The 24,884-nt window shown below is 42.1% G+C and overlaps 1 protein-coding gene across 2 annotated transcripts in view; it reads left to right on the top strand.

The window, feature by feature from the left end:
- Nucleotides 1-24,884, top strand: part of TMCC3 (transmembrane and coiled-coil domain family 3) — a 74,224-nt gene that overhangs the window by 37,435 nt on the left and 11,905 nt on the right. Inside the window, exon 1 of one of the 2 annotated variants that reach the window (XM_049782830.1) lies at nucleotides 338-411. The exons of the other annotated variant lie outside the window; for it this stretch is intronic. Within the exon in view, the coding sequence (XP_049638787.1) occupies nucleotides 400-411 (12 nt within the window). The 5' untranslated portion in view covers nucleotides 338-399. Of the gene's footprint in view, nucleotides 1-337; nucleotides 412-24,884 lie in introns of those variants that run through there. 2 annotated transcript variants of the gene reach the window in all.

Genomic DNA, 24,884 nt, shown 5'->3' with positions numbered 1-24,884 from the left:
TAGTACCTTGGTGGCAGCAGACCAGACAAACCTCCTTAGAGGTTTCCTTGCAATCCCAGAGCTGAGGGGAACTATGGGACTCTGTTTGCATCCCTGGGAGACGTCTCTCAGCTTGCCTGTGTCTTTTCTACTAGCCACACAAAGAGCCTGTTTGTGCCATCCAGTCGGAGTACAGTGTATCTGTGCAGCAGAGCCATTCAGTGCAGGGTGGGGTGTGCTCCAAGTCCAGCCCAGTGTGCCAAGATACTGAGCTGTATCTCCCAAGAGTAGGGTGAGTCCAAAGGCAGGTGGATGCTGCCAGGCTCTCCAGCTGGGCTGCATCACAGAACTCGAATGCCTCAGAGTTGGGACGGTGAGCTGGCTGCTGCCTCTGTCCCTCCACACCCTGATCAGTCAGTCATGCAGCATCCGGTAAGTCTCCTTACAGCTCTCCTTTGCCTCGTTTCCTTCCCTCCCACCCCTGAATCTCTCTGTGGAAATGGGTGCTGCAGAGCAACCCTGGAGGGGCTTGAGAGAAATACAGCTTCCTTTTGTGCATCTACTGGTTATCACTAATTTTGTCCATAGTGTCCCTAATTTTTCAGCAGGGTTTCTAGGCATTTATTTCAGCTACTTGAATGCATCTAGATTGTGTAGTGCTTTAAGAACCTCCATCTAGTGTGGGATTGAAGATGATGAACCAATATCTGGGCTTGTTGGCTACTGGCTGGGACATGGAGTCAGCGTCCTGAGGCCTCACTTGCTATAGATTGGGTCTTGAGTTTCCATGAGCCTGAGGTGGAGTCAGACTGTTGCTGTGACTATTCTTTGGCCCAGTGGGTGCCTCTGGCTCCCTCCTTTCCCCGGGAGTTTTTGGCTCTAATAAAAGAGACCTGGGGTGGCAGTGTCAGCCCCTGTCCCTGTCAGTCAGGAGGAAAGTAGGTATGGTAGCCACTCTGCGGCAGTGTTGAGGAAGTGGGGTGTGCCAGCACCCCAGACATCCTGGGATAACAGTTCAGAATTCCTGCGGGTTTTCTTTCCCTTGAACTCTGTCCTTCTGTGAGCTCCTATCTCATGGGTGCGTCTGTGTGCCTATGAATATGTGTGTGTTTGTGTGCACGTGCTTTTGCATGTGATGGCATCGTCATGTTACTACAAAACAAATATGACCTGGACTTTTGTAGTTGTATCACCCCTGGCAGGGTTCAAAGGACCATATCTGGTGCCAGGGATTGAACCCTGGTTGATCATGTGCCAGGCAAGCACCCAGTCTGCTGTACTGTCTGTTAGAGCCTGGGAAATAGTATGCTGCAACCCTAAAAGGTAAGATTTCGCTGTAGTGCTCACTGCTCACACATAAGCTCACTAGGAGTTGCACTGTCTGGCTGTGGAGTTTGTGTGTCTTTGCTGTGGTGGAGGTCATGGGCATTTTCCCCTTCCCTGGTGTTTTCAGAACTACCAGGACCATGCTTTGTACATGTGTGACACCAGGGATTTGAACACATGAACAGATGCAGGCAAGCCAGGTGTTTTTAAGCCACTGTGTTCTTTCTTCCTCCGGTCCCTCAATTTGGCATTTTAAAAATATCTGAAGAATTTATTATAGAGATAGAGCAATAGGTTGAAAGATGTTATTTATTTAATAACTGAGAAACATGCATATATACACATATATGTATATACATGTATGTATACATGTATATACATATATACATATATATATATATGTAAAAGCTGTTCATTTGAAAAGCAGCTTGAAAAATGCTCTGCACCTAGAACCTAAGGATATAATGTTGGGTGTTGCCCTCTGATCTCCTTGGTTACTTGGTCCTTCCCACCCCTGAGAGGTCTGTGACACAGTGATTTGTGACACCACCCCTTTAGTGTCTTCACTTACTTTACTCCTGTGTGTTCCTACCTAAGCAACAGTTCCCCTGCAATTGACCTATGTCAAGTAGGAATTCACTAAATGTAAACATTTTCATCTGTATCTTCTAACTTGTTTTTATTGTTGCTTCGTTTAAAAGAAGTACGTACAAGGGGCTAGGGAGGTGAGTGGTGAACCACACGCCAGGCATATGGAGGTCCTGAGTTTGGCCCATGGAACTGCACAACCACCTCTTCCCCAGGTGCTCTAGATGTGGTGGTGTTGACTCCCACACCAACCCATTAGACCTGCACAATGCACTGAGCATTAAGCAGCACAGAAATCACTAGGCTTCACCCCCAGCACTGCTCAATATAAAAATAATAAATAAGGGGCCGGGCGGTGGCGCTAAAGGTAAGGTGCCTGCCTTGCCTGCGCTAACCTTGGAGGGACCGCGGTTCGATCCCCTGGTGTCCCATATGGTCCCCCAAGCCAGGAGCAACTTCTGAGCACATAGCCAGGAGTAACCCCTGAGCGTTACTGGGTGTGGCCCAAAAACCAAAAAAAAAAAAAATAATAATAATAAATAATACTAATCCAGTAAAAGAATAGTTAAAAATCCACAAACCTTCCAGAAATGTGGAAGTCTCCCAAGGAGTGTTCAAGGAGGCTGTGGGTTATTCTCAGTGATCCTCAATGCAGTGCCATATGGGATCCAGTAGCAGTAGGGGCTCTTATAAGCCATTCTGGTGATACTGTGAAGTCTATGTGATGTCAAGAATCAAAGCCAGGACCTCAGCATGCCTAGTCACTCTTACCATGGCCTTCTGAGGCACTCCCAAAGTCATCGATTAAGAGTGTGTGATATGGCACTGATTTTAGGCTCCTGAAAGCAGTTTTCAAAGACACGATATAATCTATAAAATTCAAGAATCATGAAGAAAAATAATTTATCACTTAGTTGCACTAGAAAACTTCTTCTACATCACTTGTGGGAGATTTTTGGCTCTGGCAGTGCTCTTAGCTTCTAAGAGACTATGTTAGCAGCATCACTGCCCACAGAAGCCATTTCTACAGTGTGAGCACCAGGAAACTGAGTTCTCAGTAGATGTATTATAATAGGATTGGTCCCTTAAGGAGAGGCTATATTGTGGCAAGTCATATTAAGAAAATAATGTAAATTGGGTACATATATGTTTTTTATTTTTTTTTGTGGTTTTTGGGTCACACCCAGCAGTGCTCAGGGGGGTTACTCCTGGCTCCATGCTCAGAAATTGCTTTCTGGCAGGCCACGGGGGACCATATGGGACGCTGGGATTTTCGAACCCGTATGAGAACATCTTGCATGAAAGGCAAACGCCCTTACCTCATGCTATCTCTCCAGCCCCAGTACATATTGTTTTAATGAGATAATACATTTTATGATTTAGCAAGGTCATCTTAGTTTCATAAATTTTTTTGTTTTGTATTGTTTTTTCAGGCCACACCCGTTTGATGCTCCCCTGGCTAAGCTCTCAGAAAATTGCCCCTGGCTTGGGGGGACCATATGAGACGCCGGGGGATTGAACCGAGGTCGCTATCTTTCCCTTGATCGCTCTTGCAAGGCAGACACCCTTCCCTCTAGTGCCACTCTCACGGCCCCATATAAAAATTTTTTTAACTAAATTCTCTTTTTTTGTCTGAGAATGTTTTTAGTCCTCCATCCCATATGAACGAGAATTTTGCCGGGGTAGGTCGGACTCTAGGTTGGGAGTTTCTTTATATCAGTCATTTAAATTTAGGGTTCTGTTTTCCCCTAAGTTCTCTTTTTTTTAAATGTCAGAATATGACATTTTCTTTTTTAAAAAAATATCTTTATTTAAACCACCAATGATTACAAACATGATTATAGTTTGGTTTCATAAAAAAAAACAAAAAACCACTCTGTTCACCAGTGCAACATTCCCTTCACCCAATGCCTCCATCTCCCCTGCTCCCCCTTCCTCCTGTATTCAAGATGGACTTTTTCTACTTCCCTCACTCATTGACATTGTTATGATAGTTCTCAGTGAGAAATGACCATTTTCATAAGACTATTTATTTTAGTTGGCGGGGGCACATCGGGCAGCGCTCAGCAGTTACTCATGGCTCTGAGCTCAGAAATTGCTCCTAGAGGCTCTGGGGACCATATGGGATGCCAGGAATCAAATTCAGATCTGTCTGGGGTCGGCTGCATGCAAAGCAAACACCCTACTGTTGTGCTATTGCTCTGTCCCTAATTACTAAATTCCTTTAATTGAACACCATGAGACACAGTTAAGTTGTTCATGTGTTGAGTTTCAGTTATATAATAATCCCAACACCCTTCACCAGTGCACATTTCCTGCTACAAATGTCCTCAGTCTCCCTCCTGCCCTCCTCTGTTCCCTTGTGCCCATTCCCTTTCCTGCCTCTGTGGCAGACATTTTTCTTCTAAGTATTCTTTTCTTAAGGAATTTTCAGAGATGAAAAATTACCTCCCTCATCAGAGTTCTGAGCATATATTGGTGACTGAATTGGAGGTGGGATTAAATGCCTTTATGTAGATGAAATTAAGTACAGCAAAACTGAAGGACCTTCAAATTTTTGGTTAGTAGAGAGTTGGGTGTGATATTTCAGGATGCATGATGTTTTTAGAGAGAATATAGTCTCTGTGATCAGATTTGAGTTTAAACTCTAGCTCAGGAGCCAGAGTGATAGTACAATGTGTAAGGCACCACATAGAGCTGACCCAGCACCACCAAGCACCACCAGGTGTGATGCCTAAGTGCAGAGCACAAGTAAGCCCTGCATACTGATGAGTATGACACCAAATCAAAACAAAATAAAAATAAGTAAACTCACATCCCACACTAATTTGTGACCTTGTTAGTGATTATTGTCAGTGGCAGTTGGAAGAGGCAGTTGGAGCAGCTAACTATTTCTATTCTTGAGTCCCTCCCTGTTCAGGTGCCAACTGCCAGAGTCGACAGGGTCTTCAATCTGTCTGAGGCAAAACAGACAGAACTCTGACCAGATACTTGAAGCCTTTTTAAGAGAGAAGCCTGGGGCCATATGACAAACCCTTAGGCCAGTAGAGGGAGAAAGAACAGGATTTGGGACCAGGGTAAGGTCAGGTTGAGAATCAGGTGAAAGAGAATAGGTTTACAAAGTAAAGGATAAGCAATCCAAAAGATACAGCTGAAGGTCTGAAGGAGAAACGACATATCCAGGAGTCTAAATAGTTTGCTGCTCCAACTGCCACCGACAATTGTGACCTTGATTCCTTTGATACTCATGTGATAGATTAGACAATATGTATGGTTAGGATGAAAAACTAGAGTCACAACATGTCAGGCTCTGGCTCATGCTGGCAAACATATAGATGGTTGATGGAGGAATGGACTTAGGGCTCCTGCATGAGCAGAGGTGAGGAGAACTCTTTAAGAGAAGATAGAGTGAATCTATTGCTGGATCTCAACCAGGTTCAACTGGATCAGACCCTTTAGTCAAAGCAGATAGATATGAGCAAAAATCTGGAAAGTCGAGACACAGAGGACCTTGACTTTAGACATCATCCTGCAAACAGTCTAGTGAGGGGGTTGCCAGGGCACAGTATATGGAATAGATACTATAGGGACCCAGTTCGCTGTATTTGAAAGACTAGGCCAGGCAGAATATAAGGTTTGGGGGAGAGAAAGAAAAGAGTTAAGTATATGTTAGAAAAAAAAAGTATATGTTAGAGAGAGTCTTAAGAAATCAAGGTTGGTGTCATGAGAAACAGGGAATGGCTTAGCAGGAGTCAAGACCAAACACATCAGTTATTCACTGTGAAATTGAGAACAATTGCAGATCATCATAGCCAGAATCCAGCTAGGGATGCTTAAAATTTATTAATTTTTTTAAATAAAATGTTAAAGAAGTGAAAAGTAAGTGAGGTCTGGCTTCCTTGATCTCTTGAAGTATATACTCCCTGATAAAATTGGCAGAGCCCCACCTCTGATTAATTTGAGTCAATCCTATACCATGAAGTATCTCTTTATTGATTCTTGCTTGGCTGCATGTATATTCAGATGAAAAGTAACAGAGCCAAGTTTTTCTATGCCATAGAGATTGTGAAACTTAACGATCTATTGAAAGTGACTTTATTAGTGAAAACTCAGTGGCAGCAGCTAAAGAAATGACATTGGAGGAAATATCAAGTAGAGAAATTAAATAAATTGTGTATTTATTTCAGGGTAATATCCTGGGCCGATTGAAGTTTCAGAATGTTCTCAGTTGGTGAATCTTGAACAGATGGTCCCTTAACGTTTTGAAATGCCAAGTAGGGTAGGTGGATTGAGTCAAATGAATCAAGTGCACCACTCTGGAATAGTACTATGAAGCTAGCAGCCCTTGGAGTGTTATTAAGATATTCAGCTTCCCCAGCCTAAGCAAAAAGAGAACCCTCTCATTCATATATAAGTAGGAGGAAAACCTCTCAAATAAGATATTCTTTCATTTAGGTAGAACCAGAATTCCACACACAGGAAGTTCTGTAGTAAACTCAGAGTTGACGATTCTCCTGAATCGTATTTCACCTCTCAGCCAGGTCCAGACCCATGTGGTTTATCATTGTTCCCGGTAAAGAGGGAGAAAGGCATCTAACATGTCCCTTTCTCAGTCTATCTTTCACACGCCCTCTTCTTGCCCCTCCCAGCACTTTTTAGCTAATAATATTTGTTATTTTCATGTTTTCAGACAAGATTTCAGAGCTGCTATATGTATAGTGCAAAGAAGTAGGCTATGCATGTTTTTTTCCTACGATCAAAGTTGTCTTTTTTAATTTAAAAAAATAGATATTTTTGTTGCTATGGCTCCAAACAAGGCAGAAAGAATTTGTAGTGTATCTGCAGAGACTTCCTTTTTCCAACCCATTAATAAAAATACTGAAGGAATATAGGACCCTTTGGGAAAGTCATCTTTAACTCCTGTCTTTTCCTTATTGTATCAGATGTGTGTGCTTTAGAACCTGATAAGGTTCCAATGAGAGGGAACCTTGGAGCTGTGATCCTTGGGATTAGTCTAGCATTTCAGATCATCAAGAGAGATAAGTGGAGATAGAATTGATTACTGATCACAGACTTACAGGTAAAATTTCTGACTTCTCATCACATCACGGATAATATTATTTTAAAGGAAGAAGTCATCTGTCCTTAGCTTCAAATGCCTTTTTTTTGGTGGGGGCCACACCCAGCTGTGGTTAGGGTTTAGTCATGGCGGGGCTTGGGGAACCACATGGGAATACAAGAGATTGAACATGAATCAGGAGCATGCACGGTGAGCTTCCTACCCACTCTTTTTATCTCTCTGGCTTGTCCAATATATTTAAAAGCTTTTTTTTTTTTTTTTTTTTTGGTTGAGGAGCATGAGTGTTGGTGGTGTTAGGCCAAACCATACTCTTTTAGGATAAGGGGCCATATGCAGTGCTAGAAATCAGATACACACAAAGCAAGCAAGCTCCTCTCTGGAGTGCAAATAGTTGTGCTTTCGTTTTTTTATTTTATTTTAAAGAAACAGATCTAGGAACAGTTCTCCCCAGCTGGAGATGCCAGAAACATGAATCTCTCTGGGACTGACTCATTCAGGATCCACTTCAGGACCTCCTGCTGACAGAGCAGTCATATCTAATTTTTTTTATTAAAAAGGTGAGAGGGGGTGATTATTCATTTCTCTACCTCACTTCCCAAAGTTTTATTTTATTTTTATGGCTAAAAATTATTCCCACCTACTTTACACCTCTGGCACTTGACCTTCCCTGTATGATATGTACTAAGTCTGGTGTGGCTGAGAGCTGCCTCAGGCCTCTCTGGATTCTTCCTGTCTCATCTTCCTCCCTATACTTTATCCTTCCTTGTTCCTCTGTTTCTTTCTCCCCCTCATCAATCCTTAATCATACCCTGATCTAGAATAGCCTATTGAGCTCGTTATAAATTCTCTCTCCCCCGACACATAGTCATTTTCAAATACTCTGCTTTTCCCCTGCAAACCTTCTGTGCCCCTAACTGGGCTCCCAGACCAAAATTTGAGTCTTTTCTAACACCTTCTGATTCCTTATTTTGGCCTCTTCGTTCCCCAGTTTCTGAGAGTCAGCTGATTTTCTTGAAAGTTTTTTATCCTGGGGTAGAGTTGGTCAGGGTCTTCCTCCTGGCTCCAGTGCTCAAAGCTTACTGACTGGCCCATGAAAGCAGCCCAGAAAACCCATTCTGAAGTGGAAATTCTCGATTCAAGGGCGTTGCTTGGGCCCTTGAATTCCTAAGTTCCATTAACAATCATAAAACCAATTTGGTCTAGCTAAATGAGTAAACCCTAATTGTACTTTGTGTGCTTTTAGTTAAGCTCATTCTCTTGGAAGAATATTGGCTTCCTAAATAGAATGAGATTAATCAGGAAGACTATTGGCAATCTGTATCAGGATGGTATTTAGGGAAAAAATCATTTTTTTGTGGAGCCATAAGCAGAGTTCTAAGAGAAAATATTTTCGTGTCCAAAGCTAAATTATTTAGATACATAGTAGAGTGCTGCTCTGTTAGCACAGTTCCACTCAGAGTTTTATACCTTTGTTCTTTTTGTTTCTGGCACTAAAAACAATCACTTAGAAATGTTTCCAAAACTTTAAAAAGTGTTAAGGATCTGACAAAATGTAGTTTAAATTGGTGTATTAATGGAATTTAAATTCCTTTCCTGCTGGAATTGAACAGCATGTTAATGACATTTATCTGCCAAGTACCTGTTATGTTATAGTTACTGTAAAGATAAAGTAGTAATTCTGAGACTGCTTGCACTTTTATGGTTGAAGGTTTCTTTTTTAAAATATCTTATATGTTAATTGCTAAGAAATAACTTGTAGGCAGGTGTGTGCATGTTAAATGTGCCGTTGGATACATTTTTACCTCTGAATGCTGCATGGAACACCACCAGTTTCTGTCTATGTGTATCTTGGTGCTCCTACATGCCACCTTCTGGCAGTTTCTCCAGAACTTGTTCCCTCCCTATCTTTGCCCTGAAAATACAGGCCCATAGACAGGAAGGAACCACAAGAAATAGAGCTAGTCAAGTTCCACCATTAATGTAAGGGACTTAAGGCTGAGAGGTAACTTAGGCCTCAGGTTTCTCCCACCAGACTAATCCAAGTTTCTTTGTGCCATCATAGTGTTTGTTTCAGTTTTAGTTTGATCCTGTGGATGATCACTGTCAACCGGAGAGCATTTTTTTGGGATTTTTGAAATTGAGAAACTCATCTTGAAGAAGAGAAAATGTTGGCTCTGAGAATTTCAGCTCTCTGGAAATTTCACTCAACCATACGCTTCCCTCTCAGTGTCCATTAAATGATGTCTTGCTGACTTTGTTTATGGAAATTGTTCTTTTATTAGAACCCATTCTTAAAGGGGACGGAAAGGGAAGTTTTAATGAGTATGCGTGTTTATTATGATACTTTTAGTTTCAAACCATTGTCTTGAAATTTTACTATTTCCAAGTATAGTTACTTTAAAGTCTTAGAGACAACCATTAAGATTATTCTCACGGTGAGAAGACTTGGGGTAAATTCTTATGCTCTTATCACGCTAATTGGAGATATAGTTCTTAATCTTATACCTTCATACTGAGGTAATGAGTCATAGAGAAGATTTTATAGGAGAGCTCAGTGGATTCATAGCAGTGGACAATTAATTCTTTTATTGACCCGGCAGCCAGAGAAAAACACAATACCATTTCACTATGTAGGAGCCTCCTTGAATACAATAGGCAAATAGAGAAAAAATTGAATGTCTTTGTCTGGAAAATAATGTACTGTTTTTGCAAATAGGTTTGAAGCTCATTCGTGATACACTTCCTCATATAAAATCAGCAATCAAAACATCATATTTACCCTGTGTGTGCATATTTAATATTTGGGGGAACCATCACACCAGCTGTGCCTCAGGCCTTATTCCTGGTTCTGTGCTCAGAGATCATTCCTGATGGGGCCCAAGGAAACATGACTTGCTGGGGATCGAATCTAGGTCAGCCAAATGCAAGGTAAATGCCTTAATCTCAGTACTGTCTCTCCAACTCATATTTAATATTTTAAAGATAATACAAGAGGGCAGTTAGTTTCTGATAAACAGATAAAAGAAAGGACTTTTATTTATTTATTTTTGTTTTTTTGGTTTTGTTATTGTTGTCATTTTCATTTTTTGCACTGTTTGTTTTTATTTCAGGACTGTGATTATTATGTGGTGCTTGTCTTTATTGCTGAAGTGCTTTATTGCTGAAGTGCTCATTGGATTTTTTTTTTTTTTTTTTTTTTGGTTTTTGGGCCACACCCGGTAACGCTCAGGGGTTACTCCTGGCTATGCGCTCAGAAGTTGCTCCTGGCTTGGGGACCATATGGGACACCGGGGGATCGAACCGCGGTCCATCCAAGGCTAGCGCAGGCGAGGCAGGCACCTTACCTTTAGCGCCACCGCCCGGCCCCCTCATTGGATTTTTTGTTTGATATTTCTTTTTGTATTGTTGTGTTTCTCTTCCTTTTTCCCTTTCTTCTCTCAAACTGATGTTGAGAGCCTCTAAGGACTCCGCCCATTTTCGGCTTGTTTGATTTTTACCCCATTTTATTGCTCTTCTTTTCTTTAAACAGAACCACATAACTTGAACCATCTTGTTCTGCCTCAAATCAAGGGAGAAGGACTTTTCTTATGTGATGAGATCAATATACTCACAAAATTATTTTCTAGCAGTTCAGAATAAGCTGTGATTTAAAACAGAGTTGCATGGCACAAAGCAAAGATGCACACAGTTTCATAAAGTTGTGTTTCAGTTGTCTCTGTATGCCTACACACACACACACACACACAGGTATACCTGTTTGTAAGTGTGGCTCTCATTCAGAATTTGGAACATGCTGCTTTGTGGCATAGTAAGAGTGGTCATATAAGTATTTGCCACTCAGGGATACTGATACTTCTCTGTTGAGTGTTACATGAAATCCAAATGAGTAAATACTTTTAGAGGTCCCACTCAACAGCACGAATAAGAGCTAAAGTGGATCCTGATGGAGAGAAAGTCAGGATGAGAGTACTTTGGAATGTCTGCATGGAAGTTATCTTGAAGAGATTGGGGGGATTTGGGTAAATGGGGTCTTGAAAACAGTCCCAAAGTGGAATGATGTCATTTTGAGATATTGCGGTTTTGAAAAATACAGAGAAATGTATTCAGTGTCCTCCAGGGATGAGGTCTGATTGGTGGTAGTAGAAGGAAGAAGTACCTGACAGTAGTAAAAGAAAAATAACTTGCTCAAGGATTTCATACCAGCAGGATGTTCTTATATAATGGAAGAATTAGCCTGCATCGAATTAGCCTGCATCTTGAGCAGTGTGGTAATGAGTCAATGGAAGTTTAAAAGATTAGTAGTGATGATTAGAGTAGTGGTGATCCAGGGACTTTGGTTGAAAAAGTAGAATGTTAACAACATTAAAATCTGATTCAACTGGGACCGGAGAAATAGCATGGAGGTAAATCATTTGCCTTGCATGCAGAAGGATGGTGGTTCGAATCATGGCATCCCATATGGTCCAAGGGCCCACGAGCCTGCCAAAAGCGAATTCTGAGCATAGAGCCAGGAGTAAACCCTGAGTGCTGCCGGGTGTGACCCAAAAACAAACAAACCAAAAAATCTGATTAAACGATTGCCTTTTGTGTAGACAAGATAGTAGGTGAGGTCTGTTTCAGGTATATAGAGCTGGGGATAGTAAATAAGGTTCCATAGAGAAAGAAATTAACAGGCAAGGAAATACCAGAATTTGGTAACTGAGGAAGAAGGAAGGAAGGAAGGAAGGAAGGAAGGGAGGGAGGGAGGGAGGGAGGAGGGGGGAGGGAGGGAGGGAGGGAGGGAGGGAGGGAGGAGGAAGGAAGGAAGGAAGGAAGGAAGAAGGAAGGAAGGAAGGAAGGAAGGAAGGAAGGAAGGAAGGAAGGAAGGAAGGAAGGAAGGAGCCGAGTAAAATTAGTGAATGCTGCCATGAAAATAACAGCAGCTCAGTCCAAAATACTCCCACATTATAACAGCATAATACTCTCAAGAATTAATTTAGTGTTGGGAATGTCAACTGGTCTTGTTGTGGAAAACAATATAATGAACATTCCTCAAATATCTAAAAGTTTAGCTCCCATATGACCTAGCAATATGGTCCCTGGGAAAATACTCTAGGGGCCCAAATCCACAATGTAGAGAAGTCTCCTCACTCCTTTGTTCATCACAGCACTATTCACAATAGTAGAACTGGAAACCATTCAAGTGCCCAAAAACAGACGAGTGTATTTAAAAAAAAAAAACAACTGTGTTACATCTACATAGGGGAATACTACAGAGCTGTTAGGAAAAATAAAATATTTTGCTTATACCTGAATGAATATGGAAAATATTGTGCTGAACAGAATAAATCAGAATGAGAGGAATAGATATAGAATGATTGCACTCATTTATGGGATATAAAAATAAAAATAAAGATAGTATGGCAAGAATACCCAGGTAATAGAGACTAGAGACAAGAACCAGGAAGACCAGTCTATGGTAGGAAGTTTATCACAAAGAGCAGAGGAGTGCAATTAGGGTAGAGGAGGGACCACTATGACAATGCAATTAGAAGTGATCACTCTGGAGAAGAACTTGGTGCTGAAAGAAGGGAAAGTAATATGCATCATACCCCTCAGTACTGAAAACCATAATGTCTAAAAATAAAAAAGGAAGAGAGAGAGAGAGAGAAGAGAGAGAGAGAGAGAGAGAGAGAGAGAGAAGAGAGAGAGAGAGAAGAAAATGTCTGCCATAGAAGCAGGCAAGGGGGGCAGGAGGGCAACTGGAGACATTGGTAGTGGGAATGTGCACTGATAAAGGGTGTTGGACACTGTATGGCTGAAAATCATGAGCAGCTTTGTAACTGTATATCTTACAGTGATTTTATTATAAAATCTATTAAAATTAGAAGGTATGTTAGAGAAAGTAATAAGTTAGAATCATTAGGTAAATTTTTCTAATACTTTTTCACCTGATCTTGGTTAAAGGCTTGGACACATTTTCCTTTAGGTTCAATTTTTGAGTAGTGTACTGAAAATAACAAAGCACTAATGACATTTATTTTTAAAAATCAAGAACTATGTACAGAGGTTTTAATCATTTGAGATATACTTCATCTTTTTTAAAGGTCAGCTTACGTCACTGAAATACTATATATGCTTTATGTGCGTGTGAGTGGGCAGCTTTTTCTTAAAAAAAATTCTTAACAACACTTTGGGTATGTTGAAACATGATTTTTGGTGGGGGGTTTGTTTTGAGGGTTTTTAGATTAGTTTAGTAATGTTAATAGTAGTCTTTAATAGTCTTACTCCTGACTCTATCTCTGGAACCAGTTATGTCAGGGAGCCAACTGGCATTAGCCACTTTCAAAGGCAGTGCCCTAACTTCTGGACTACCTGAAAGTGGACTTTTATAGGACCTCCTGGTGTGAGTTTACTTCTCTTTTCCTTTGCTTCTGCACTGCCAGTTGCTTATGTTAACACAAGCAGATTCCATGGATCTGGGGGTGGGGAGCAGTCCCCAGCTAATACTGGAAGCGCTTAGCCCATTGCAACAGTGGCATCATTGTTCTTAGCTCTGGACTTTCTGAAGCTCCCCTTTATCGGGAGAATATTGTGTTTAACAAATCCTCGACCACACTCAGGGCATTTATTCTGTCCGAGATCCTGGTTCCAAGCGCTTTACAAATAGGAATTTATTTAATCCTCACAATCACCCTGGGAAGTAGATTCTTTACAGATGAAACTGAAACATAAAATAAATGACTTGCACACACACCCCACCCTCAGGGACATATTTCACATGACAGAGACTGAGTAGGATTTGACCCTATCGGATCTGGCTCTGAATCTCTGTTTGTAACCACTAACTAGTGCTGATACTGCAGTTTGGCTAAAATTTATTTTAGGACTCATGGCTTTGGAAAGCAGAAATTCTTGTTGGGTCTGAGTGAACTGTTTGTCTAAGTGTTATGAGTGGGTTCTGTGGGACCCTCATCTATTTCATAATATTTTTCTTTCTTTCTTTCTTTCTTTCTTTCTTTCTTTCTTTCTTTCTTTCTTTTCTTTCTTTCTTTCTTTCTTTCTTTCTTTCTTTCTTTCTTTTTTCTTTCTTTCTTTCTTTCTTTCTTTCTTCTTTCTTTCTTTCTTTTCCTTCCTTCCTTCCTTCCTTCCTTCCTTCCTTCCTTCCTTCCTTCCTTCCTTCCTTCCTTCCTTCCTTCCTTCCTTCCTTCCTTCCTTCCTTCCTTCCTTCCTTCCTTCCTTCCTTCCTTCCTTCTTTCCTTCCTTCCTTCCTTCCTTCCTTTCCTTTTTTCTTAAAGTTTTTGGCCATACCTGGCAGTGCTCACAGGCTACTTCTGGCTCTGTGCTCAGAAATTATTCCTGGCATACTCGGGTCAGGGGACCATATGGGATGCTGGGGATGGAACCCAGATTGGTTGTATGCAAGGCAAATGCCCTATCACTGTACTATTGCTATGGCCCCTCAGATTTTTTGGTAGTTTCCTCTCCCCAAATTAAAAAACAGTTTGTTTCTGGAAAGCTTAGTTGCTCACTAAAACACAATTTTGGTGCTTTTAAACTTCTATGACTATTGATCTCAGAAGTCCCTCTTGCCTGCATCTTAGTAGGAGAGCTTAAAATGATTATAGAAGTACTGAATAATACAGTGATTTTATTATAAAATATATTAAAATTAGAAGACATTTTAGAGAAAGTAATATGTTAGAATCATTAGATAAATTTTTCTAATACCGTTTCACCTGGTCTTGGGTAAAGACTTGGATATATTTTTCTTTAGAGTCAATTTTTGAGTAGTGTTATTGAAAATAGCAAAACAAAGCACTAGTGACATTTATTTTTAAAATCAAGAACCAGGTACAGAGGGTTTTTTGGTACATGCCAGCAGGAATTAGATGAGGGAGTCTCTTTATAAATACCATGTTTCACAATGTTGAGCTTTAGCATTTGTAGTAAAAGAGAAGCAGCCTACCTTTTTTTATGGTGCAAGATAACTTGTGATTTAAGCTAGTTTCTCTCAGTAATGTCAGATTTGAAACAACTCTGCTAATTGTCCTATGTCACCACGAACTTCTAAAACCACATGTTAATTATTTGCTCTCGTGGTCTCTCTACCATCCATTTGGTTTTTTGTTTTGTTTTGTTTTGTTTTACTCTGCATATATAATAATAACACAGCTATTTTAGTAAATTAAATTTAGAGCTTTTAGGAAACTCATTCCTATCTAATAAGGAATTAGGCAGCAGGCTCTTGACACAAGGTAGGAATGTCATAGGTGCAGAGGCCTAATAATGAGGGAGTTTGGGGGACTGGAATCTTTCTCTGCTCATGACTTCAGATAAGGCACATAGGCTAACCTCAGGTTATTGGAAGGAAAAATAAGCTATACATATATATTGGACTGGAATGAGAGCAAGTAGAGTGTTTGCCTTGCATGTAGCTGACCCGAATTCAATCCTCAGTATCTCATATGGTCCCCCAAATCTGCCATGAGTGATTCCTGAGTGTAGAGCCAGAAGTAACCCCTTAGTGCTGCTGGGTGTGACCCCCCAAACCAAAATAAATGAATAAAAAGATATGCATAAAATTTTGATGCTTAAAATCTTTAATTTCTATAGCTTTTTATTCTTCTTTTTTTTTTTTTTTTGGTTTTGTTTTTAGTTTTTGGGTCACACCAGCTGGAACTCAGGGGTTACTCCTGGCTTTGTGCTCAGAAATCGCTCCTGGCAGGCGAGGGGAACTATATGGGACTCCGAGAATCGAACCATCATCATCCATCCTGGCTTGGCTGCATGCAAAGCAAATGCCCTACCCCTATGCTATCTCTCCACCTCTATATAGCTTCTTTTTAAAATAAATAAATTTCAGCAGTTTTGCCCAATTCCTACCTCGGGCCATTCTTCTCAACTCCTGATTTTGTCTTTTCAGCAAATCATGATCTTTCCTAGATTTAGAGGCTGAAAGGGGCACCTTCAGTTCTTTGCTCAGTTTTTGTCAAACTGTGGTTTTTCTATGGGAAGAGCCACTGTGTGGTATTATCTTGTTGGTGGCAGGGGTCTCAAACTAAGGCCAGTGGGCTGTAAACGGCCCTCCGTACAACATTTTGTGGCCCTGCCCTAGAGGACTCTTGTTTCGTTTTGTTTTGTTTTAGTTGTTTGGGTCACACACACACTCCAATGTTCAAGGCTTACTACTGACTTTGCACTCAAGGATTACCCCGACTTTGCCTCCTGCGGCCCACAGGTAATTTGAGTTTGAGACCCCTGCTAGCGAAATAATTATTCACAAGTGTTTCTTTTAATGCTCTCTAAAACCGGATGCCCTCAGCCTTCAGCCTTCAGCCTGCAGATGTAAGAAGGTTGGAAACCTCAGATGTCTTTCTTACGTTGTCACAAGAGTGAATTTACCTATGGCCATGTTCCAAGTAGCCAGCACCTGGATTCTGCGCAGCAGTGATGGGAACCCCCAAATGGAGCTGGCTCAAGCAGAGCACACCTGTCAGTCTGCCCCGTGTGGATCTGAGTGTCTGTCCCTTGGTAACGGGCCATCCGAATTCTGCCAGGAACTGCAGATGGGTTGGTTTTTCTAAATAGTTGATCTCTTGCTTGACTCCAGGGCTAGAAACAGTCTGTCTTAAAAACAACCCTGTACCGTGTCAGCTGCCACTTCCTGATCTCATTGCAAGCAGCTGAGAGTAAACACACAGGGATACCATCTGCCCTAGTCAGCTGGCCACCAGCCATTCCATCCATCACAGATCCAGAGGTCCCAATGAAGGAATTTGAGGCAGAACACAGGTGACTCCTTAGACATTTCCTCTCTGGGAACCCCACTTTTTCTCTCTTAATCAGCAGCTTACCCAGAATTTTTTTTTCCAAAGAATCCTTAGTGACTCTCATGACTTTCCCTGGGTACCCTGGGGCTGTGCCCATTTGTGAATTGGGTATTTGTCGCCACAATTCTGTCATGTAAGGAGTGAGAATTCATCATAGTGGAACTGGGGGAAAGGGGGAAAAGACTGATTCTTGGGTCTAACTTCATATTATTTGAACTTCCTAGCATCCTAGGTACCAAGGGAAATGCAACAGCTATTAGAATGTGATAGAAACTCCCATTAGATTCACTATCATAGTCATTCTAAGCTGTCATCCTGCCAGGGCCCTGTCTTGAGCTGTCTTTGTAATTCAGAAATTAATCTTCCTTCAGCTTTGATTCCTATAATGAGCAGAACATGATGGAAATGAGAAGTTATTTGTATTTATATTCAAGTTGTTCCTTTTTAAAGTAGGGGCTAGGGCTGGGGAGATGGCTCAAAGGGCTTGAGTGCATGCTTTGCCTGCTGGAGCTCCAGTTTCAATCCCCAACACTACATGTTCTCCCAAGCACTGCAGGCAGCAGTGCCCTTTTACCTAGTAACTCTCAGTGTCACTGTGTCACTTTACCCCACTACTGTGTCACCTTACCCCGCCATCTCCAAAAAGAAAAGAAAAGAAACAAATATTAGACCCAGTGAAGAGTCTGGGGTTTCTTCCACCCCTGAAAGTCTTTTTTTATTTATTTATTTTTATTGTAGCCAAAGTACAAATATTTCACGGTTATATTTAAGGTTGAAAGTCTTTTATTTTTTAAATTGAATTCTTTAATTAAATCACCATGAGATACAATTATAAAGTTGCTCATCACTTGTAGTGACTTGACTTAGGCTTCAGAAGATCAGATATTGGCCATTCACCTTTGAACCTTGGGTCCCATCAATGGAACCACCATGGTTTTCTACACCAGCACCAGGAATCAGACTTCTACTAGGGAAGGTCCTACTGTTGCCCTGGCATAGACTTGTTCCAGAGTGGGTTCATATTGACACCCTGATGACTTGGTAACAGCAACAACCTGCTTTCAGGGCAAGGTTTTCTGCATTGCCACCTACTGGTGAGATGAAACCAGAAGATGCTCCATGTCACCCTTACTTCAACATAGGATTTGTGCAAAACCCAGGATCTCTAACTGCAGAAATCTGATTGCAATAACCGTGATTGTGAAGAGCTTTTACTGGGACCACAGAGAAAGACTTTGGGGTTCAGCCTGTAGTTGGTCTTAGGCCAGGATACTTTATGGGTAAGGTCTCCTGTTTTTAGACCAAATTTTTCATTTATATTTTCTCCATATTTTGCTGTGTCTATGCAAAAAATAAACAACAACAACAACAAAACCACACAAAACCTGCCACACATACACCTTTTTAAAGTTTTATTTATTGTATTTTTCATTTCTTATTTATTTATTTGGTGTTTGGATCACACCCGACAGTGCTCAGGGGTCACTCCTGGCTCCATGCTCAGAAATCGCTCCTGGCAGGCTCGGGGGACCCATATGGGATGCCAGGATTCAAACTAAATGCTCACCTGTCCTGGGCTGTCTGCCCTGGTGTCTGGTTAGAGTATCTGTGGCCACTCTGCACAGGCAGAATTTTTTAGCTTTAGTCTCCCTCCTCCCCACAGGCCTGGTCTTCTCAATCAGCCTCTTTCTCCTTCCCCCTTAATTCTATGTAATACTGAACAGGTCAAACAGGTCAGACTGATTTTGCAAGGGGTTAGTTTGTATTAATTAAATGTGTGAATTATTGAAAGAGTCTGTATTTTTTAGTGTATAGAACTTAAAGTTAGGTTACTTCTGTTGCCCGGTAGAGTTTAATGAGATAATTATTTCTAAAGATAATATAAAAAGGTGCTTAAAGATGCTTTAGTTTATTTTTCAGAACCTTAAGCATGTTACCTAAATCTTCTTTACATTCTTTGTAGTCTGTATAAAGAATTGAACTATTTCAGGCCCCAGTCAAAGTCAAGTAAGATTAGCTTTAACCACTATCAAGAGTCATCAAGAGTCAGGAACTTGAACTTGGGATGTTACCAGATTTCTTTCATTAGTGATACTAGGAGAGGTAAAAGTGGGGGGGGGGATTAAGCCTTCTTTGGTGAAACTAGTGACTCAATTCTCGCTCTGTACACTGTGTTAAAGTTAGAATGTGCTATTGTTGGAGTTAAAATACCAGCGGAAGTGTTCTTGTCCAAATAACTTAGAACAACATTAATAAGACTTTTCCCTGGCAAAGAATCCCCTTGGATGCTATATGTAAAGCTACATAAAGATGCTTTCTTTCTTGTGCCTACACTAGAAAGTGGATTGTTGTGGGGATGGGGAGGAAGGGAGTTCTCAACCAGAGGCATATTCTGAATAGGGGTCCATGCTAATATCTTTCTCTTGGAAAGGAATCTAGTCAAGCATTCAGAGTTATTTTTGCAATACAGATCAGCTCAATGAGCTAAAAAACCAAGTATTTAGTGTTCAATTCTAGTGTTCACTGTCCAAACAGACTTTACAAGTTCATGCCAAGTAGCACTCTATAGCAAAACAGGAAAAGGATTTAGTAGGCTCTTGTGTATTGCTTAGGGGACAATACTGGAAAATTCTATTCTGGTAATTCAAATTTCCTTTGGGGCTACCCTGCAGTGGCTACCCTCACTCAGCTGTATGACCCTTGAAGGAAGGGAGGTGTATGTCTTCTCTTCAGGCATTCCTGGCCTGCCTGGCCCCAGGCAAGTCCTGATCACACCTTGATGGCCAGGCTCTCAGGTTTCTCCAGAAGACTCTTATCTTCCTTTTGTTGCTGAGTTTTCACTGGATGTTTTCTTCATTCTCTTGGATCTTGGAATGACTTATTTTAAGTGCTTGAGCACAATGCTAGTAAGAGCAGTAAGTTCCTCCAGCCTTTTAAAAATGTCCCAGTAAAGTGATTTTGCTGAAATCCCAGATCATGTTTTCAAGTGTAGATGGATAAGGGACTTTTCAGGCTGTTGGAGACCTGAGATGGGTCCAGCTCCAACCAGCAGGGACCACAGGACCACAAAAAGGAGGAAGTTCATGAAGGAAGGTTTTTAGAGCAGGCGAAAGAAACCTTCTTCACAGAGTAGATGACACCCAAGCCAGAGTGTCTTCCTTGGTCTGCATGACCCTACCAGGATCAGTGCCAACTGGATCAATACAAGGCTGGGGTGGTTGGCTGAGCTGGGATGGACCTTGACGTGCCATCATTCATACCTGAGTGGAACTCTGACTCATATTCAATATTCCCTAACCTCAAGCAACATAAACTTCAGAGTCCTGGCTTTTCTCATAAAATAAGGTTGATGTGAAAAATCCATGAATATATTTGTTTTAATATTGTTTAAATTTTTATTTGCATTTTTGGGGGGTGCCACACCCAGAGGTGCTCAGAACTTATTCTTGTCTCTGAGCTCAGGGACCATTCCTGGAAGGTGCACATTAAATAGATCCGGTGCCAGGGATGAAACCAGGTTTGGTTTCTTGTTTGCAAAACAAGCATCTTATCCCCTATACTCTCTCTCCAGCCCCTTCCTAATTGATCTTTACTTCAGCACTTGATTTCTTGTAGAAACCTCAGTGTTGTTGCCATGCAGGCAGGTTTTGCTTTACTTGTGGTCAAGAACTGGGGCTTCAGATGCTACCAGATTTCTTTCCCCAGACAGTTGCCCTTAACTCCTGGATCCACTTTGCCCATTTGTCAAACAGCAGCAGTAGGAGATCCTAGATCAGAGTTTCTGCTGATTAAACAAAATACTGTGAGTGTCAGTAATATGGAAGGTCTTGGACAGTTGGTGCTAGATTGTTCTTTCCCATTCTACCCTTCCTGTTGGTTCAGGAATGCAAGACGAAAGGCCCCTACCTTCACTGCCACCACTACCACTCTGCCAACCAGCCAGACCCTGGAAGCCAGAGAACAGGGCGCCAAGATCACTGTGTTTGGCATGGCCACCAGCCTAGTGGTGCTTAGTAGCCTTAATGCTACTAAGTAGCAGAGGCCATCCTGGCTGCTTCAGGGCAGGCTTGCTAGGATGAGTAAATCAAGCCTACCTTTCCCCCTTGAGTCATGAAGAATTGACCTTGTTACTGGGCAGAGTCTGGCACATCCTGACAGGATAGGCTGAGACCTGAAATTCTACTTTGTCCCAGTGACAGGAAGAAAACAAAAGGTTTTTCAACTGCCTGGGTGCAAAGCCCTAGATGCCTGAGCCCTTTAGGTTTGGAGTATTTAGCCCCATCCTGGGCACATGCCTCGTTCCCATGCCCAATCCCCATGAGCAGACTCTGCAGTAACTGTGCCCCTGCCAGCCATTTTGAGGGGCCCTCTTCTCCCCAACAGAGCCCCAAGGCCTTGTGTTATGCCAACATTGTGTCTGTAGCTGGCTGTCCCTCCCCTCCCCACTTCTCTCTCTGACTCTGTAACTGTTCTTTGGCATACCAGAGCCTCAGCAGCCAACCACAGGAGTCACCCCACTCCTTCTCAGACCTATCAGGTAGAGTTGTTGGGTAGCATATGCTCCTCCCGAGCTGTTCTCCCTTTTCACCCTTCCTATGGGGTTGTGGCAAAATGAACATGAATGTGGGGCTGGAGAAATAGCACAGCGGTGTTTGCCTTGCAAGCAACCCATCCAGGACCTAAGGTGATTGGTTCGAATCCTGGCATCCCATATGGTCCCCTGTGCCTGCCAGGAGCTATTTCTGAGTAGATAGCCAGGAGTAACCCCTGAGCAGCGCCGGGTATGGCCCCAAAACAAACAAACAAAATGAACATGAATGTCAGGAAACAGTCTCTGGGGGCCACAGTGGAGCTGACCAAGGGGAGCGGCGTTGGTGCAACAAGTGAGCTGGGGTTACTGGAGTCTAGGGGTGCTGCAGTCATGACTCAGAGTCAGTGTCTGACGTCTGTCCCTGGATTAGCCTTTCTTCTACTCTTTGTTCTAGAACGAGCTGACCCTGGAAATGTGTGTGCCACCGGAAGGAAGCCATTAGTGGGAAAGACTTCTCGAAAGTGTGTGGGGGCCCTGCCAGTCCTGGGTAATTAGAGCCAAGGTGTCCATCGGACAGAACTCAGGGCAACTGACTGGCATTCTTAAAAAAACAGTGTCCTTTCTGCTAAAAATGTGTTGTTGTTGTTGTTGTTGTTGTTGTTGTTGTTGCAAGTAGAATATATGAAAGGAAAATACCAAGAGTGGCTCCTCCTAAGAGATCACTGCTCTAGCTCGACAACACCCTGCCTCTCCCGTGTTACACTCACGTGCACACACTCACTCACACACATACACACACACACTTTTTGACATTCAAACTAAGTGTTTTTCAGACTTAATGTTTTTTATATTCCATTATTTATTTTGGCTTTTGGGCCATACCTGGTGGTGCTCAGAGGTTACTCCTGGCTCTGTGCTCAGAAATCACTCCTGGCAAGCCTGGGGGACTATATGGAATGTGGATGATCAAACCCGGGTCCATCCCAGGTTGGCAGTATGGAAGGCAAACGTCCTACTGCTGTCCAGTCAATTTCCTAAGAATCAACGGTTCTGCCAAGGGATACCCAGATGAAAGCCAGGTCCATTGTCCATCTAGCCCAGTGTTTAGGTATTGTCTTGCTGCCTCTCTCTCTGATCTTATTTCCTGAAACTTGGCCCACTTCACTCTGAGTTCTCTCCTCTCCTCATTCTATAGATGTAGAACATCAAAACCCAGAGAGAGAACTTGACTTAACTCAAGAACCAGTATCTGATAAACTTCTGTGCCTGTACCTGACCACATATCATATCTCCTGATGCTCACAGTCCATGCTCATGTGGACTCTGGTGGCCCCAGGAATCTCTGCCTTCCTCCAGCACTCCTGACCAAACAATCATGTGTGGTCATTTATGTAGAGTCTGGTCCATGATGGAATGGAGGATGTACCTGGCTTTCTTTTGCACATGCATATAAAATTCGAGCTTTGCCCCTGGCATGTGTGACAGCTGGTAATGAAGCATAGAGTTGACTCACTGGCTTGCAGAGTTAGGGCTATGGGACTGAAAGGTGTAGCCCAGAAGCTCTTCCAACCTTCCATCCTTTCTTGGTTTCTTGTTTTGGTTTTTGACCACATCCAGTTATTCTTACTCCTATCTCTGTGCTTAGGGTACATTCTGGAAGGATTACTCTATGACTTTTGAGGATCTGAAATCAGTCAGCCAGCCTTAACCTTTAACCCTTGTAAACTCTTTCTCCATTTTCTAAAGATGTTGGTTTATTATGTGTTGTTTGTTTTTTTTTTGTTTAGGGGTTTTTTGTTTGTTTGTTTGTTTTTTTTGCTGCTCTTGACTTGGTGCTCAGGAGTTGCTTCTGGCTATGCTTAGCTGTGAACTGAGCCCAGAATTCCATGCATTCATCCTTTTGAGTACTCTTTCTAGCCTATCTTCCTGAGCCATTTTTTATTGAATTTTGTCGAGATTGAGTTTGATTGTTGAAAGCTGTTGCTTTCCCAAATCGGCCTCTGGAGGGTATGCCAAGTATTGTTAGATTTGCAAAGTGGGCCAGGAGTCAGTCGGTCCTCTGCGCATCAGCATTCCACTGTGGACCAGGCCAATCTGTTGCCAGAACGTAAGAGGACAAAGCTGCAGGGCGAGACTGGAACTGGGTGGTACAACTGAGGGGAAGTAGAGTGCTGACTTATTGCTGACTCTAGTAAGGTAAGGGATGAGAAGCTCCTTATTTTTATGGTGGGTGGGCAGTTCTCAATAGAGAATGCCAAGCAGGTTTCTTCTTTACCCCCCCCCCTTTTTAAAGAAACTTCACATAATCTTATTAGTGCTCCAGGAAGGTAAGGAATAATTATTAGGAATTGGGTGGCAAAAACAAGAAGGGGCCATCTGATAACAGGTAAAACTAATGTATATACTGTTGGAAGTGAGGCTCCTGCTGTGACCCCCTCCCACTCCACCCTATGGGCGAGGAGGTGACCGAATTGTGATCTGGACAGAGGAGGAGGGGACTTGGCTTCTCTTCCATTTGTCTTCCTGGGCCTGAACCTCCGCAGTGAGTTCAGCTCTGAAATGAGTGTGTATTACTCACAGAATATACTGGTGTGAGCTACAATTTGTAACATATTTTTGTTTGTATCTGGTTTCTTTAACATGAACTAAAATGAAATTTTTACTTTGTAGTACACATATTTATTGTGTTGAGGTATTTATTGTTAGTTTATGAGAAGGTAAACATTGCAGTTTAGGGCTTCCCAGTCCCACCCTTCCCCTACTGTCCCTTCCTGTCACCTCCTAAGGGAGCCTCAAACCTGGGGTCAAAGTCAAGGTCTGTTTTCATGGAGATTGAGAGCTTGCTTTGTTTTCTTGCGAGATGTCCTTCATCTCCTACATAGCATCTTTGTTTCCTTGAACCAGTTTGAAATGATGTGCGATTTATTTCTTACTTAGGACTTATGAAAACTCTATATAGGCTGACCTATATTGGGGTACTTAACTCTGGTTTTTCTTCTATGAAAGTACATCTATAAGGACTGCAGTATAGATTCAGAAAAGGAGCTCATTTCTTTTTCCAATAAACAGAACTTGCTGGGGGCACCATTACTCTACTTTCCTCCCCAGCACTGTGACCCTCTTCCCAGTGCAGTGACTTTCTGTGGTCACATGTGCTCAATGCTGCCCCATATGGGCAGGCACAACAATATCTCTCACCCAAAGGAACTTGTACTGGGGTTTGGGGAGAGGGGTGAGCAGTTAGTTACCCATCATGGTGACATAAGAGAGAGAAACAAAAAGAGCCAGGAAACCTATGTGGGGATCCCAGAAAGGAAGGTAGTGCTCAAAGGACCAGGAGAGAACAACCTGGAAGAAGTTGTATTGGAAGTGGATTTTTCTTTACAGTCAGATTTATTTATTTGTTTGTTTGTTTATTGACAAGAGTGTCAGTGTTTCTAAGGGTTTTTTTTGGGGGGGGGGGTACAGTGTTACCACTTTGTGCCCACCACCAAAGTGCCATTAACCATTTAGCATAGTCCTTAACGCCCTTCCCTTCCATGGAGGGAATTTGAAAAGCAAAGGCTGA

This window comes from Suncus etruscus, chromosome 11 (assembly GCF_024139225.1).
Source record: "Suncus etruscus isolate mSunEtr1 chromosome 11, mSunEtr1.pri.cur, whole genome shotgun sequence".
NCBI classification, from domain to species: domain Eukaryota; kingdom Metazoa; phylum Chordata; class Mammalia; order Eulipotyphla; family Soricidae; genus Suncus; species Suncus etruscus.
This window is presented reverse-complemented; position numbering and strand designations above follow the sequence as displayed.